Source organism: Chlorocebus sabaeus, chromosome 12, assembly GCF_047675955.1.
Source record: "Chlorocebus sabaeus isolate Y175 chromosome 12, mChlSab1.0.hap1, whole genome shotgun sequence".
Classification (NCBI taxonomy): domain Eukaryota; kingdom Metazoa; phylum Chordata; class Mammalia; order Primates; family Cercopithecidae; genus Chlorocebus; species Chlorocebus sabaeus.
The window spans coordinates 109,565,130-109,580,895 of record NC_132915.1 but is presented as its reverse complement, the minus strand read 5'-3'; the positions used below and the strand labels follow the sequence as shown (position 1 = coordinate 109,580,895).

Here is a 15,766-nt window from a genome sequence, read left to right as displayed (position 1 = left end):
GACGACCTTGGCACCACCACCTGGCCCTGGTGGTTAAAATAATAATGATAATATCAACCCCTGACCAAAACTACTAGTGTTATCTGTAAATTCCAGACATTGTATGAGAAAGCACTGTAAAACATTTTGTTCTGTTAGCTGACGCATGTAGCCCCTCGTCATGTTTTCCACACATGCTTGATTTATCATGACCCAAAAAGGCCACGTATTTCTTCTTCAGGGAGCTCGGTTCTTAAGACGCAAGTCTGCTGACGCTCCCGGCTGAATAAAAAACCTCTTCCTTCTTTAATCCGGTGTCTGAGGAGTCTTGTCTGTGGCTCGTCCTGTTACACTGTCATCTAAAGGAAGAGATGATGATACTACTTCCACTACCGGAGAAGGTACACACCCCCCGTGTTATTGTTCCTCATAACTTGTGGGGTAGAGCATGATATTACTTCCAATATGACAGTGGCTTGACATCCAGTCCGTGATATTGCTCCTAATTTCCAGTAGGTAAAGTATGATGTTCCTGCCAAGAGAGTAGTGGGTGTACAGCCGCCCTGTGATATGTCTCCAAATATTCAGGGAAACACAGGAGGACATTACCCCAAATCTCCCAAAAAGTGTACACCCATTGTGTGGTATGGTTCCTAATATCCGGAGGTGAGATAGGAGAAGGATGGTATTCTTCTCCTATCGCAGGCTGTGTACACAAAACCTGTGAAATTGTTCCTAATATCCTGAACAAAGGAGATTGTTAGTAATGGACACACATTGCAGGGGGAGTAATGATTACGATTCACATCGTAATGGTGAGTAATAGCAACCCTCTCTCTCCCCCTCGCTGTTAGATCCTCATCACAGTGGGGTGAGGTACCCCCCACGATATCGGGAGTAATAGGATCCCCCTCTCTCCCCCTGGCCTTATATAAGGATGCTGGCCTTATATAAGTGCCCCCCAATGCCATCATAGACTTTAGTGTATTCACTTAAAGTTTTTTCCTCATTTAGATCTGCCAATCCCTTAATAGGTCTAATTGCTGCCTGACATTCTATATTAACATTTTCACGAGCAAGCAGCTGAATGATCACTTTCTTGGCATGAGAATCGGAAATAGCCTTTTGAGCTGCATCCAGCAAAGGAGTGATAGAATCTGGAAAAGGCTCCCTTGGACCCTGTTGAACTGTGTTAAAAGAAGGATAAGCAGAACCAGCGTCGTAAATTTTTTCCCAGGCTCTTAGGCATGTAGTTCTGAGCTGATCAACAGCCTTATCACCCATTACCATCTGTTGATTTAGAGTACTCCATGCCTGTCCGATTCCAAGCAATTGATCAGATGTGATATTAACGGGACATTGGTCTTGAGCATTTATGCGTGCCTGATTTGTTGCTTCATCTGTCCACCAGGTTTTCAATTGGAGAAATTCACAGGGGGACAGGGTGGATCTGGCTAATGCCTCCCAATCCATACGTATTCAACGTCTGTTACAAGTCACACGTTGTAACAAGGAATGAACGTAAGGAGAATTTGGCGCATATTGTCCAATTGTTTGCTTTAAGTCTTTTAATATTTTAAAAGGAAATGGCTCCCAGCATGCTTGAGCAAGTTCTCTAGCCTCCTCAGCTGGCGAAATAACGACCAGAAACTGCCAAGCATTCAAATCCCCCATTTCTTGTGCCTGGCAAATGGATGCCTGGATTGTCCCTGTGCCATAATTTGTATTTGGACCGGCTCACAGCACTCCTCTACATAGTTAGCAGGTGGGCAAGCCTGGATCATTCCCTTATGGTAATTGGCTGTTGGACAAGCCTGAAGCTTCCTTTCGCCATAGTTACTGGCGGGGTCTGCAACAATGGGAGACGCAAGGCGCATCTCAGGCTCCCCTTCCAAAAATTCCTAAGTCTGGCATGGAGATGGCCATTCCAGACCTTCCCCTAAAGGCGCAGTAGGTGGCACAGTTTCTTTTCTACGTTTTTGGAGATTAGCATACATACCTTCTTGTTTCTTGCCCTTTTTTAAAACTAGACTGTCGTGGTTCACTTTGCTGATAATTAGACTCCTGATTATTCAACTTTCCTATGTCATCCTGAAACTCCTCCTCCTCCTCCTCAGTGTGGAAGGGCTCCAGTGCTGTTTTAACTGCCGATCACACAGACCAAGCAGAGAGGGGAATATCATGGCCCTCTTGTGCTGGTTTTAAGTCTGATCCGACCTTGTCCCAATCTTCTACATTCATGGTTCCATATTCCGGGAACCAAGGAGAATACTTGTCTACCAGACGGAACAAACATGTGAGATTTTGGGTACTCACCATTACCCCTCCGCAGCGCAGTAACTGCAGTACAAGGCTTAAGTAATTAGTGAACTTACTCTCTGCCTGACCCATATTTTCCTGAGGTTTCCCTGGAATTCTCCGAGCGCCCTCCTTACCCTAGAGCTTGAAGTGAAAACCTACTCGGGAGTCCTTTGTCGGTCGTCCTCAGCTTTCCACACTCTGGTGTTCCTTCACTGGATTATCTGTAGAGATTACGGGGAGCCCCGCATTGGGCACCAGAGACCAGCCTGGGCAACCGAGGCAGACCCCCGTTTCTACCAAAAAAAAAAAAAAAAAAAAAAATTAGCTAGATGTGGTGTCACGCGCCTATAATCCCAGCTACTCCATGAGAAATCAGACAAAACCTGGCACCAGAGACTGATTTTCTTCTAAAATGCTTTCTCCAAAATATTGTTAAAACTAAAGGGGGAATTGGAAAGGAAAATATTTTGGGTCCCCCAAATCACTCAGATAAAGGGAAAAGCCAGTCTGGGAACTGCTTAGGGCAAACTTGCCTCCCATTCTATTCAAAGTCATCCGCTGCTCGCTGAGAAGAATGCATATCTTATTGCCTCCTTTGGAAAGGCTCATCAGAAACTTAGAAGAATGCAACCGTCCCTCTCTCACCTACCTGTGACCTGGAACCCCCCTCCTGGCTTCGAGTTGACCCACTTTTGCTTCTGGTTGTACCGGATCAAACCAGTGTTCATCTTACATATGTTGATTGATGTCTCTTGTCTCCCTAAAATGTATAAAACTGTCAGATACAGTCAGTTTCTCTTCCAAGGTTTGGCATGTTAACGTTCTTGTGTTTTGTTGTCGAACCCAACTTTCTTGTTCTCCATGCCTCCTTGCCCTTAGTTACTGTAAACAACCTTCCCTCCCGTCAGTTCTAATCAATCACTCACATCTGTTCCCTTGGTTACCTGCTCTGCACCCATTTCTCCCTTCGAAACCACACACTCCATCTTTGTAACTTACAACCCCCTTCCCCCTTCCTTATTTGGGAAAGTATTCACAGATAGCCAACCGGGTCAGTTTAGATCTTGAGGTCTGGCCCCAGCCCATGCCAGAGGTGGGGATTGCGTCAGGAATGAAAACCCTGGCTTTCCTTTGTTTCGTGTGCTCTTGCGATTGTGATTGATGCGAGCAGCAGCACGCTTCCGCAGAGGTAAATTGCGTTGCTGATAAAACTTTTACTTGAGTGCTGGTTTCACCTTGGGGCACCGAGCATTTATCTCCAACAAAACCAAGCTGTGCTCTGACCACCTTGGGCAACTGTCATCAGGACATCCTGAGGCTGTGTCATGCACAAGCATCCTGAACCCTGGCAAAATAAACTTCCTAAATACTCTTATCCCCAAATGCTCAAGGAGACTGATTTGAATAATCATAAAACTCCGAGGCTGCACTCCAGCCTGGGCGACAGAGCAAGACTCTGTTTCAGAAAAATAAAATAAAATAAAATAAAATATAAAATAAAATAAAATAAAATAAATAAGATAAAATAAAAATCAAATCTCTGGTCTCCTGCACAGCCGCCTCTGCATGAATTACTCCTTCTCTATTGCTATTCCCCCCGTCTTGAGAAACCGGCTCTGTCTAGGTAGCGGGCAAGGTGAACCCACTGGGCAGTTACAGAATTGCCATTATATTGCTTGCAATTTTATATCTTATTACGCAAAATAGCTATAACCTTGTATGCAAGGGTAAATGCGAATGTGCTCCCTGCGTGGTCAGATCCCAGCGCAGGAAGGACGCACCCCCTACAAACCGCTAGGCCAAAACGGTCATTCTGGCCACATCCAGCCTCATGTGAGATCGCAATCTCCTGTCACTCAGGGCCTGAGGGGGCGGGGCCTAAAGCCCCATACAATCAGGGGCGCTGGGGGGTGGGGACCGTTTAATCTGGCGCGCCGCCGGAAAGGAGAGGGCGGCTTCCGGGACCCGGCTGGCGGGCGCTTTGTCTCGCCTTGGCCACCGTAGGCTCTTTCTGTGAGTCTCCGCTGCTGCTTCCTGGCTCTGGGAGGCCCGGTGGCTCTGCAGCAGCCTCTGCCACCCTGTGACCTGCGGGTATTGGGACATCCCTAGCTGACGCCGGGACACCCGGGGAGCCGAGGAACGGTGAGTGGACTGTGCCTGGCTTCCCGAAGTGGGGAAGAGGGCTGGGTGAAACCTGCTGGGACCAGCCATCGGCTGCGGAACCTGCGGATCGAGTCGCGGCGGCGCAGCCGGGCCTCAGTCCGCTTCTGTGCAGGGCCGGGCGGCGCGGGCAGCGGGACCCCTGCGTCCTGTCTGTACCTGTGGGCGCCGCTTCCGCCGGCGGGAACCCTCTAGGGAACCCTGCGCCTCCCCCACCCAGGTAGTGCGGTGACCACGGGAGGGTGATCCGGGAGAGCCCGGCTCGGTGTGCGGGGTTCCAGCGTGGGAGGAGCTGTGGTTCATGGAGCTTCCAGTCCCACCTTTCTCCCCCTAAAATTAACCTGAGGCTTTGTTAAAACGTTAAACGGCGTGTTTGAGCAAACGCGATTCATAAACGGGTACCGCAGTCATGGTTTGTGGTTTGGGGTCCACGAGAGGGGCGTAAATGAGAGGCTTTGATAAGGTAAATGAGGAAGCAAACCATACATATATACACACACATATATATACACATATATACATATATATACATATATGCATATATATACACACATATGCGCATATATATATATATATATTTTTTTTTTTTTGAGACGGAGTCTCGCCCTGTCGCCAGGCTGGAGTGCAATGATGCAGTGTCAGCTCACAGCAACCTCTGACTCCCGGGTTCAAGCGATTCTCCTGCCTCAGTCTCCCAAGTAGCTGGGCTTACAGGCGCCACCACCACGTCCAGCTAATTTTTGTATGTTTAGTAGACACAGGGTTTCCCCATGTTGGCTAGGTTGGTTTAGAACTCCTGACCTGAATTGATCGCCCGCTTCGGCCTCCTAAAGCACTGGGATTACAGGCATGAGCCACCTTGGCCAAAATATTTTTCTGTTTCCAAACATTTTACATGAGAGGAAAGTAGAGAATAAATAATCTGACACTCTACTGTAAAAAAATCTTTGTGTCTCTCTTCTTTTCATCTTTCCTAAGTGTACATATGACCCAGGATACCCACAGTGGCCATGTCTATTGGAGGGTCTAGTGAGTATCAGTCCCGGGGTCACCTCATCCCCAAGGACAGCCTGAGGTAGGGGGTAGAGTCTCTCAGGGGAGCAGCTGGATGCTCTTGGCCTTAGAGGAATCTCTTGGTATAGTTTCATCTAAAATGGTGACCCTTTAGGGTCGTTAAAATTTTAGGACATTAAAATTAATGGACAATACAATGTAATGTCATGAAAGGTCATTACAATTATTCCTCCAGCCCGAGTTTTTATTCCTCGGAGACACATTGTTGGTTTGTCAATTGGATGCTGATATTGAGAGGAAAAGGCAGAAATGATTTCTGCTCTCTAGATTGTCTCAGACTTGTGAAGAGAGAAAAACTGTCCCAAAGGACAAGGAAAACCCACCCCAGAGAGGATGTGCAAGAACCTGAATATTAAAATGCACTTAAGGCCCACAGGAGGACAAAGAGCAGTGCCAGTGCCTCCTAGGTGGTCACTGAGTACTTTACTGAACAGGATGGGTGTCCCGAGGGATGGAATGGCCTGCTGTGACACTTAGAAAGGTCTGTGTTGGAGTCAGCACTGCCTCTCCCTGAGTTTGTTACCTTTTAAAGGCTTGTCCGCTTATTTGAGTTTCAGGTTTTCACTGACTGTAAGATACATTTTGTCAGTACAACTTGAAAGATGAAAATACTATTTCCAAAGAGGCAAGGTAAAATGATGTATTTTATTTGTTAAAAATTCGTATTTATTTCTCCCCCAGAGTGAGTGTAGTAAGTTTTAAAGGTCTGTACTTTTTAAGGGTAATTTCAAATGGAATTGTAGCACTTAGCTTTGTCAATGCTACTGGTGAACTAAAAGTGTGATAGATAAATTGATGATTTACAAAGATTCACCAAAATGTCAATTCCCCTCTTGTAGCTTGGTGAAGAATTTATGACAGTGGACACGTCTGTATCCTCTTATCTGGATATCTGAGTGTTTTTTGTTGTTGTTGTTTGTTTTTAGGAGACGCAGTCTTGCTCTGTAGCCCAGCTGGAGTGCAGTGGCGCCGTCTCTGCTTACTGCAACCTCTGCCTTCTGGGTTCAAGTGATTCTCCTGTGTCAGCCTCCCAAGTAACTGGGATTATAGGCACCCACCACCACACCCAGCTAATTTTCGTATTTTTAGTAAACACAGGGTTTTAGGCCTGGCACGGTAGCTCATGCCTGTAATCCCAGCCCTTTGGGAGGCCAAGGTGGGCGAATCACGAGGTCAGGAGTTCCAAAGCAGCCTGGCCCACATGGTGAAACTCTGTCTCTACTAAAAATACAAAAAAATTATCTGAGCGTGGTGGCAGGCACCTGTAATCCCAGCTGAGGGAGGCTGAGGCAAGAAAATTGCTTGAGCCCAGGAGGTTAAGGTTGCAGTGAGCCAAGATCTTACCACTGCACCCCAGCCCAAGGGACAATGTGAGACTCCATCTCAAAAAACAAACAAACAAACAACAAAAAGACAGGGTTTTGCCATGTTGGGCAGGCTGGTCTCAACCTCCTGACCTCAAGTGATCACCCGCCTCAGCCTCTCAAGGTGCTGGGATTACAGGTGTGAGCCACCATGCCCGGCCCACTCTATTTTCTTTTTATTTTCTAAATTTTAATATGTTTGAGTTTGTCTGTTCCTTTATCACTTTTTTCTTACATAAAAAAAATTCTGACTAATCCTTCGTAAAAAAAAAATCGTCCTGTGACTTCTGAAAGTGTTCTGGTTTTATCTTTCATATTTGAATATATAATAAGCTGATTATTGTTCATGGAATAGAGAAGAATGCAATGCATGTTCCCAAGTAGATGCCAACCTGGTTTGCCTCATATTTTAAAGTGCATGTGATTTCTTTTTCTATTCTACAGTGCCTACTGTATCATTCCTCAACTTTCCGTATAAATGCTGGATCATTAAGACTTTTTTTCCCCTTGGTCTGCTTGCTCATCTCTCTGCTAATACTGTGCTGTCCTGAATATTTTTGTTTGAAAATCTTAGAAGTAGGTTAGACAAGCCATCACTCTTTTTTTAGATGACTAAAAATCATCAGAGAGTTGTCATTTTTACCATGTATGAAAGAGTAGTTTTTCTTGCCTAAAACCACCTGATTTGGGAATTTATGTGTTTTCATAGGAATGGCATCTGGAAGTGGTGACATTCATGTCATTTTAAAAAACATGTGTCGTATTTCCTTTTATTCTTTTCTGCCTTGACATTGTGCAATAGAAATTTGAAAAGTTGTATTAGTATTGTTAAATTTCAATTATTGTTTTATTTGCTACTCAATGAAATTTAATAAGCCTATTCTCTCTTGGTGTAATCACATGGAATGGGCTCACCTCCCCTGTTAACAAGTGACAGCACATGTAAAATATTGTCTACCAGGGAAACTTATTGAACACTTAGTGTTCAGACTGTGTTTTTGTGTCTGGTTCCCTAAGCACCACTGCAGTGACACAAAATAATAGGCCTTCAGCAGAAGAAGTTTTGGCAAATATATTGCATAAGCCATTTAGATGCAGTGAGTCATTCTTATTGCTTGGGTTGGTGGAATCCCTTTCAAAATGTAAGTTCCTAATACAAACAAAGATTGAACTTTGTGGGCAGACCTTTTTAAGAATAAGTAGTCTCAGGACTGATAATATTAACTCCCTTATGCACATCAGGTAGGACTTTAGTATGACAGATACTAGAAATGTACAAAGTGAAGTTAAAAGGTAACTCCTGGCAGCACATCTTACTCCCTGGATTCTCTAATGAGATGGGTGTTTCTACTTTGCTGTTGCCGTTTTGAATAGTTCAATTCTAGCATCAGTACTGCTGTGTGGGAGGGAGAATGTGTGAACAGAGTAAGAGTTGTGACAATCAAGTCATAGAATAAATGCTTAGAAATTTTAGAATCACGTAAACAGCTTATGAATTGAGTATAGATTCCCAGTGCTCTCAGTCTCACTCATCCTTCTATCCACATGTGTGGAATGTTCTAGGACTCCATGGCTTTTGAGGATGTGGCTGTGAACTTTACCCAGCAGGAATGGGCTTTGCTAGATTATTCTCAGAAGAATCTCTATGGAGAAGTGATGCAGGAAACCTGCAGGAACCTGGCTTCTGTAGGTAAGAATGGCAACACATTTCATGTAATTACAGAAGTATTTCCCTATCTTCAGTGCTATTTGTGATTTGGAATGGGGCAAGGGAATGATTTGGTGAATAAATCAGGCATGGGCACTGTGTACAATGAGCATGAAATGCAGTAATGTTTCTATAGTTTGAAATACTTCATCATAATTTTGTGGGTCTGCATTTTAGGAAACAAACGGAACGACCAGAATATTGAAGATCACTTCAAAAAACCTGGGAAAGATACAAGATAATTTGCACTGAGAAGAGGAAATAAAGTCCTCTGAAGGAATCTTAGCATGTCATGAATTTAAAAACAAGCAATCAAAGCAAATAAGAGTCACTTGAAATTGATTTCTTTTTAGAAAAATTTCACCCAAAATGTAACGTACTTCAGTGTAGCAGTCAGTGTTTGGAAAACAGTTTACTTGAAAATAGTATTACAAAATTGCATACATGAATGTTACCATTTTGGTCATAACCATGCAGGTGGTAGCTGTGTTTTCAGTAGTAGCCCATTTACTTTCAAGTAATTCAGTCGTGGCACAAAAACAACAACAAAAAAACACAAAAATCAATTTTCCCTGGTATTGGTAGCAGTGTAAGTCGAAGACCTATGAATAAGTAGAAAGTTATTAAACCAACCAATAGTAATGTGCTTGCCTTTTTTTTTTTTTTTTTTTTTTTTTTACCGAAATCATATGGTACAGAGACTGTGTGAAAGCAAAGAAGGTAGTCAGTATGGACAAGTTGTCAGCCACATTCCAAATCTTGATCTGAATGAGAACATTTCTACTGGGTTAAAACAATGTGTATGCAGTATTTGTGGAAAAGTCTTTGTACGTCATTCCTTCCTTAATAGGCACATCCTAGCTCACTCAGGATACAAACCATATGGAGAGAAGCTATAAATGTGAACAGTGTGGGAAACTCTTCGTTTCTGTTCCAGGTGTTAGAAGACACATGATAATGCACAGTGGAAATCCAGCTGATAAATGTACGATATGTGGGAAAGCTTTTCATTTTCTCAATTCAGTTGAAAGACATCAGAGAACTCATACAGGAGAAAAACCCTATAAATGTAAACAATGTGGTAAAACATTCACTGTTTCCGGTTCTTGTCTAATACATGAAAGAACTCACACTGGAGAGAAACTCTATGAATGTAAGGAATGTGGGAAAACACTCAGATTTTCTTGTTCTTTTAAGATGCATGAAAGGACTCACACTGGAGAAAGATGTACCAAGTGTGATAAAGCCTTCAGCTGTTCCACTTCCCTTCATGACCATGGAAGCATTCATACTGGAGAGAGACCCTATGAATCTAAACAATGTGGCAAAGCCTTTAGTCGTTTGAGTTCCCTTTGTAACCATAGAAATACTCATACTGGAGAGAAACCCTATAAATGTAAACAATGTGACCAAGCCTTCAGTCACCTCAGTTCCCTTCACCTCCACGAAAGAATTCATACTGGAGAGAAACCCTATAAATGTAAACAGTGTGACCAAGCCTTCAGTCACCTCAGTTCCCTTCACCTCCATGAAAGAATTCATACTGGAGAGAAACCCTATAAATGTAAACAATGTGACCAAGCCTTCATTCACCTCAGTTCCTTTCACCTCCACGAAAGAATTCATACTGGAGAAAAACCCTATGAATGTAAGAGATGCGGTAAAGCCTACACTCATTCCAGTCACCTTATTCACCATGAAAGAAGTCATGATATAGAGGTTGGGTGTAGTGACTCAGCCTATAATCCCAGCACTTTGGGAGGCCAAGGTGTGTGTATTGCTTGAGCCCAGGAGTTCATAACCAGCCTGGATTAAAACAATGTGAAACAACCTGGGCATCATGGTGAAACCCTGTCTCTACAAAAAATAAAATAATGCCAGGCGCGGTGGCTCACACCAGCTACTCGGGAGGCTGAGGCAGGAGAATGACGTGAACCCGGGAGGCGGAGCTTGCAGTGAGCCGAGATCGCACCACTGCGCTCCACCTTGGACGACAGAGGCAGACTCCGTCTCAAAACAAAAACAAAGAAAATAATTAGCTGGGCATGGTGGCACATTTCAGTGGTCTTAGTTCTTTTTCAAGGACATAAAAAGCCACGGGGGGTTGGGGGGAAGTCCTGTGCATGCGGATCACGAGGTCTGGAGATCGAGACCATCCTGGCCAACATGGTGAAACCTCGTCTCTACTAAAAATCCAAAAATTAGCTGGGTGTGGTAGCATATGCTTGTAATCCCAGCTACTCAGGAGGCTGAGGCAGGAGAATCACTTGAACCCAGGAGGCAGAGGTTGCAGGGAGCCAAGATGGTGCCACTGCGCTCCAGCCTGGCGACAGAGTGAGACTCCATCTCAAAAATAAATAAATAAAGTCCCTTGAATGTAAGAAATGTGATAAAACATTTACTGTTTCCCATTCCCTCATAAACATGAAAGAGTTCACACTGTAGAGAAACCTTAAGAATGTAGGAAGTGTGGTCAAGCCTTCAGATTTTCCTGTTTGTGAAGATTTGGGAGGGCTCAGAGTGGAGAAAAGCCTTTTGAATTTAAATTTGTGGTAAGGCCTTCAGTTGTGTTAGTTCCATTTGAAGAAATCAGCTCATTCCTGAGAAAAACCCTATGAATGTCCAGAGTCTTTGAGCGTTTCATTTCTCTCATACCCACTCAAGGACATATGAAAATGCACACTGTCGCTGGCTGGACCTTGTAAATACAAGAACGTACACAGGATTCAAACTCTAACAGTTTAGAAACTGCAAGAATATTTTCAGTTTTAACATTTACTTGAAAAGTCACGTGAAAACTCCCACTGGAAAGAAGTTCTATAAGTGAAGCTTTTCTAATTTGGAAAGCCTGATGCAAATTAATTATCGTGTAGTGCTTGAAAAAAATGTATGAAGTGTTACACAAGTTACAAGTATATTGTTTTTATCAGTAGCTCATTCTTAAAGCGTCTTGAGTATGCATTTCACCTTGTTTTGCAGGGAAACCTTGAGGTGAGGGTTCTGTAAGTGCTCTTTAAGCAGTAGTACTTGAATTTCATAGATAATGATGTTTTCTTCAGTTTGTTGGTAGAATTTTTGTCTATTCATTTGATAATGTGCTGGATTCATGGTTGAATTTGGATGTTTTTCTAATATGTAGGTAAGTTTAATTTTTTTATTTCATTATTATTTCTTTTTGAGATGGAGTCTCACTCTGTTGCCCAGGCTAGAGTGCAGTGGTGCGATCTCGGCTCACCGCAACCTCCGCCCCCAGGGTTTAAGCAATTCTCCTGCCTCAGCCTCCCGAGTAGCTGGGACTACAGGCGCCCGCCACTACATCCAGCTAATTCTTTGTATTTTTAGTAGAGGCAGGGTTTTGCCATGTTGGCTAGGCTGATCTTGAACTCCTGACCTCATGATTTGCCTGCCTCGGGCAAAGTGCTGGGATTACAGGCACGAGCCACCGCGCCTGGCCAGGTAAGTTTCATTTGTATGTATTGTCCTGTGATTAATGGACCAGTGAATAATGATTGTGAATTCTTGGGATTGTCTTACTAGCCTCATTTGGCAAATTTTGATTATCCCTTGTCCATTAAACACATTCCGCCTATTTTTATTAAAGGATAAACTACTCTTGATGTAAATATATTTATTTTTTCTAATAATGAGTTGGTATTAATTCCTAAGTACATACAGTTTACCCGGGAGACGGAGCTTGCAGTGAGCCGAGATCACACTACTGCACTCCAGCAAGGGTGACAGAGCGAGATTCTGTGTCAAAAAAAAAAAAAAAAAAAAAAGAAAAAAAAGGAAAAAAAAAGGAACATCCTCACTTTTTTAATGCTATACCATTCTCTGCTCCTAACGGTGCCAGTAAACGTAGGGTGCTAATTCTTTCCTCTCCAGTGGGGTGCATGAGACGCTATTGAAACAATTGGCAACACGAATGGAATGGACCAGCCCTCACGCAGGACACCTGTTCAACTTGACCTACCTGCTGTGGGCTGACTGTTCCGTAACACATCAGCAGTCACCTGGGTCAGAACCGTGAGCTGACGATGGGGCTTCCCTTTGGTCTGCAGAGTGTTTTGTGGTCTTCAGGTGTTGTCATCTTCTCCCACACTAAAATGCTCTCATCTCCTAGACATCAATGTTTAATTGCACCCCAGCATGACCTTTGGCCTGTGCTGAGCAGGCAGTTTTGAGGCCCTGGCTTATGAATGCACAAAAGCACAGCACATAAGCCAACACTTAAGTCCTAATTAGCAAGAATCAAGCTGTATCTCTGTAGTCCCCGCATCTGCTCTGGTCACCATCTCTGTATGCTGAGGGCAGCCATGTGAACATTATTAATTATTATACACTCCAAGACAATAGTTATGATGTAGGCAGAAGTAGTGGCCTTGTTGTTTCTTGTGCTGCTGCTCCCCTTGCTGCTGTACCATACACCCTCCTGATGAGGTGTACATCTATGGTGCCTCATGGTTCAGGCACTGCTGAGTAAAGAAAATGGGAAGAAATAGTTTGATATTAGCCCCTACCAAAGCATATGAAGAAGCGTCTCAGCTGCTTTCATTGAAAAATTCCTGGCCAGTGTGTCGGCTTTTCTTATCACTGCTGCTTATCAGCATGTCAAAAGTCTCATCTTCGGACTGCAAGTCTTGATGGCCTTAGACATAATGGCCTTACTGCATGTGGAGCTAACCCCAGGAAGGTGGAGTGGCACTCTCTGGAGGATTAGGTGGTCTCCTCCAATGTGGGTTGATGGGCTCCTGAACTCTTTTCCTTTAACCATGCAGAGAGTCTACACTGCCAGTGATCATGTGCCACAACTCTATAGATGTAGAAACTCAAAATGTTCAAAATATTCTGAAATAGTTTCCATTGAAAGGAAATAGAAAAGCGGTCTGGTGCCACGTTCCGGTTAAGAGAACTAGTAGATGGCTCACAAGAACACTCTGTCGCTACTGTCTGTGCCTCTGTCACAACAAATATCCTGATCCTTCAGTTTTAAGGGTGCAGGGCCATTTTCTTCCCTTTCTTACTGGTAGTTCTCAAGATAACTGTATGATATGCTGGGAAGGCAATATCCTGATAATCAAGTGACATTAGTCAGAACAGCCCAGGCTCTGTTATAGGCCCTGCTTGAAACGGAATGGCCTTTAACGCTTGTGTCCAGCAAACCACATCCTGGGAGAAAACCCAATGTGGGCTGCTTTCTGGGGTCCCTCAGTTGTAGTGCAAGTGAAGCATTTATAGTCAAAACTCCATCCATCTGCTCTGGGTAGCCTTCCTGATCTTGTGGTAGTGGTTCATATTGAATCCTAGACTTCTGTTGTCTTTTGTTTGCTATTTGTAAGTAATAAATTCACTTCATGGAATTTATGTATGAATGTGTTTGGCCTCATTGTACTCAGAAAAGTTGGTAGCCATTGCACAGTGAACACGCTTCATAATTGGTGGAAACACCTTTGGCCCCCTTGTGCCACAGCAAGGAGGTTAATTCAGCCAAACATAAACTTCATGTTTGTAAAACCCTGTAACACAATTATTACCATGTGGGAGGCCTTTAACAATGATGATGCTGATTTGAAAAACTCTGAAGAAAGAAATTTAACCAAATGGGTTGGGTACATGGGAGTCCCTCCTAACTTAAAGAAACCCTTACTCCCCTCCACCTAAAAAGAGTGGAGAGGCCGGGTGCGGTGGCTCAGGCCTGTAATCTGAGCACTTTGGGAGGCTGAGGTGGGCAGATCACAAGGTCAGGGGTTCAAGACCAGCCTGACTAACATGGGGAAGCCCCATCTCTACTAAAAATGCAAAAATTAGCCAGGCGTGGTGGCAGGCACCTATAATCCCAACTACTTGGGAGGCTGAGGCAGGAGAATCGCTTGAACCTGGGAGGCGGAGGTTGCAGTGAGTCAAGACCATGCCACTGCACTCCAGCCTGGGTGACAGGGCAAGACTCCGTCTCAGGAAATAAATAATAATAATAATAAAAAGTGGATAAGAACTGAAACAGGCTTAAAATTTCACCTAATTGGAAATGCAAAGTTTACAAAAATAATACTTAAAATAAAAGATTAAATGAGTGCTCATTGAATTTTATGCCTCCACAAAATAGGTTGTGAGTTAACTTCCACATTTATTGAAAGCCACCAAAGTTGGGAAGCCTCCGTGTCTGAAATTCACATGTGGCTCAAGTAAGAATTATAGCTGGGAATACCCCAACGTTTAAATATGGTATCCCCTATGATATTATGGGGAATTACTGTACATAAATCAGGTTGTCTTCCTTTAACTCTGAAAATCATATTATCTTGCCTAAATTCTCCATAACGCATCGCTCTGCAGTATCCTAGAGTGGACATGGCTTTCCTCACCAATGAACACTAAAATTAAGTGTGTGCGACTCACCTATGTTCTTATCAAAATGGAAATCCCCAAATCTCACCAGTTAGAATAACATGAGAGAATGTCAGATTTTTGGAATATATAAGTTTTCTATAAGGTTATTAGGTATTGATTCCATTTTATCAATAGATATCAATATATTTAGAGTACCTATTTCTCCTGTGTTTTAGTATGAATAGATTGTGTCTTTTAATTCATCCAGTTGGTCTAAGTTACCAAGTATGTGGGTTATGGAGATTGTAATATTCTTTATGATTTTGTCATCTATGAGCTCTTTAATATAAAGGCCTCTTTAATTCTTAAATTATTAGGTTGGTGCAAAAGTAATTGTAGTTTTGGTCTATGAATATTAAATTTGTACAACTAGGCTGCAACACATCTTTATTAATCAAAATAGAACTCATTACAATGGGCTGGGCACAGTGGCTGATGCCTGTAATCCCAGAACTTTGGGAGGTTGAGGCAGGCGGATCAGGAGGTCAGGAGTTTGAGACCAGCCTGACCAACATGGTAAAATCCCATCTCTACTAAAAAGACAAAAATTACCAGGGAGTGGTGGCATGTGCCTGTAATCCCAGCTACTCAAGAGGCTGAGGCAGGAGAATCTCTTGAACCCAGGAGGCAGAGGTTGCGGTGAGCCGAGATTGCACCTTTACATTCTGGCCTGGGCGACAGAGTGAGACTCTCTTAAAAAAAAAAAAAAAAAGAAAGAAAGAAAGAAAGAAAGAAAAGAAACCATTACAATGAACACATTTTTGCCAATGAGAAAAGAAACTTGTTTATTCTG

At 43.3% G+C, this 15,766-nt stretch overlaps 1 protein-coding gene across 1 annotated transcript; it reads left to right on the top strand.

Annotated features, from left to right (window-relative positions):
* The first annotated feature begins 4,011 nt into the window (after positions 1–4,011).
* On the top strand, positions 4,012–13,954 carry LOC119623140 (uncharacterized). Its single transcript, XM_073022234.1, is given in 7 exon segments — positions 4,012–4,113; positions 4,390–4,562; positions 4,564–4,660; positions 8,442–8,568; positions 8,764–8,818; positions 9,263–9,478; positions 9,480–13,954. Coding segments are annotated over 7 exon segments (1,662 nt in total). The 3' UTR covers positions 10,372–13,954.
* Positions 13,955–15,766: the final 1,812 nt, after the last annotated feature.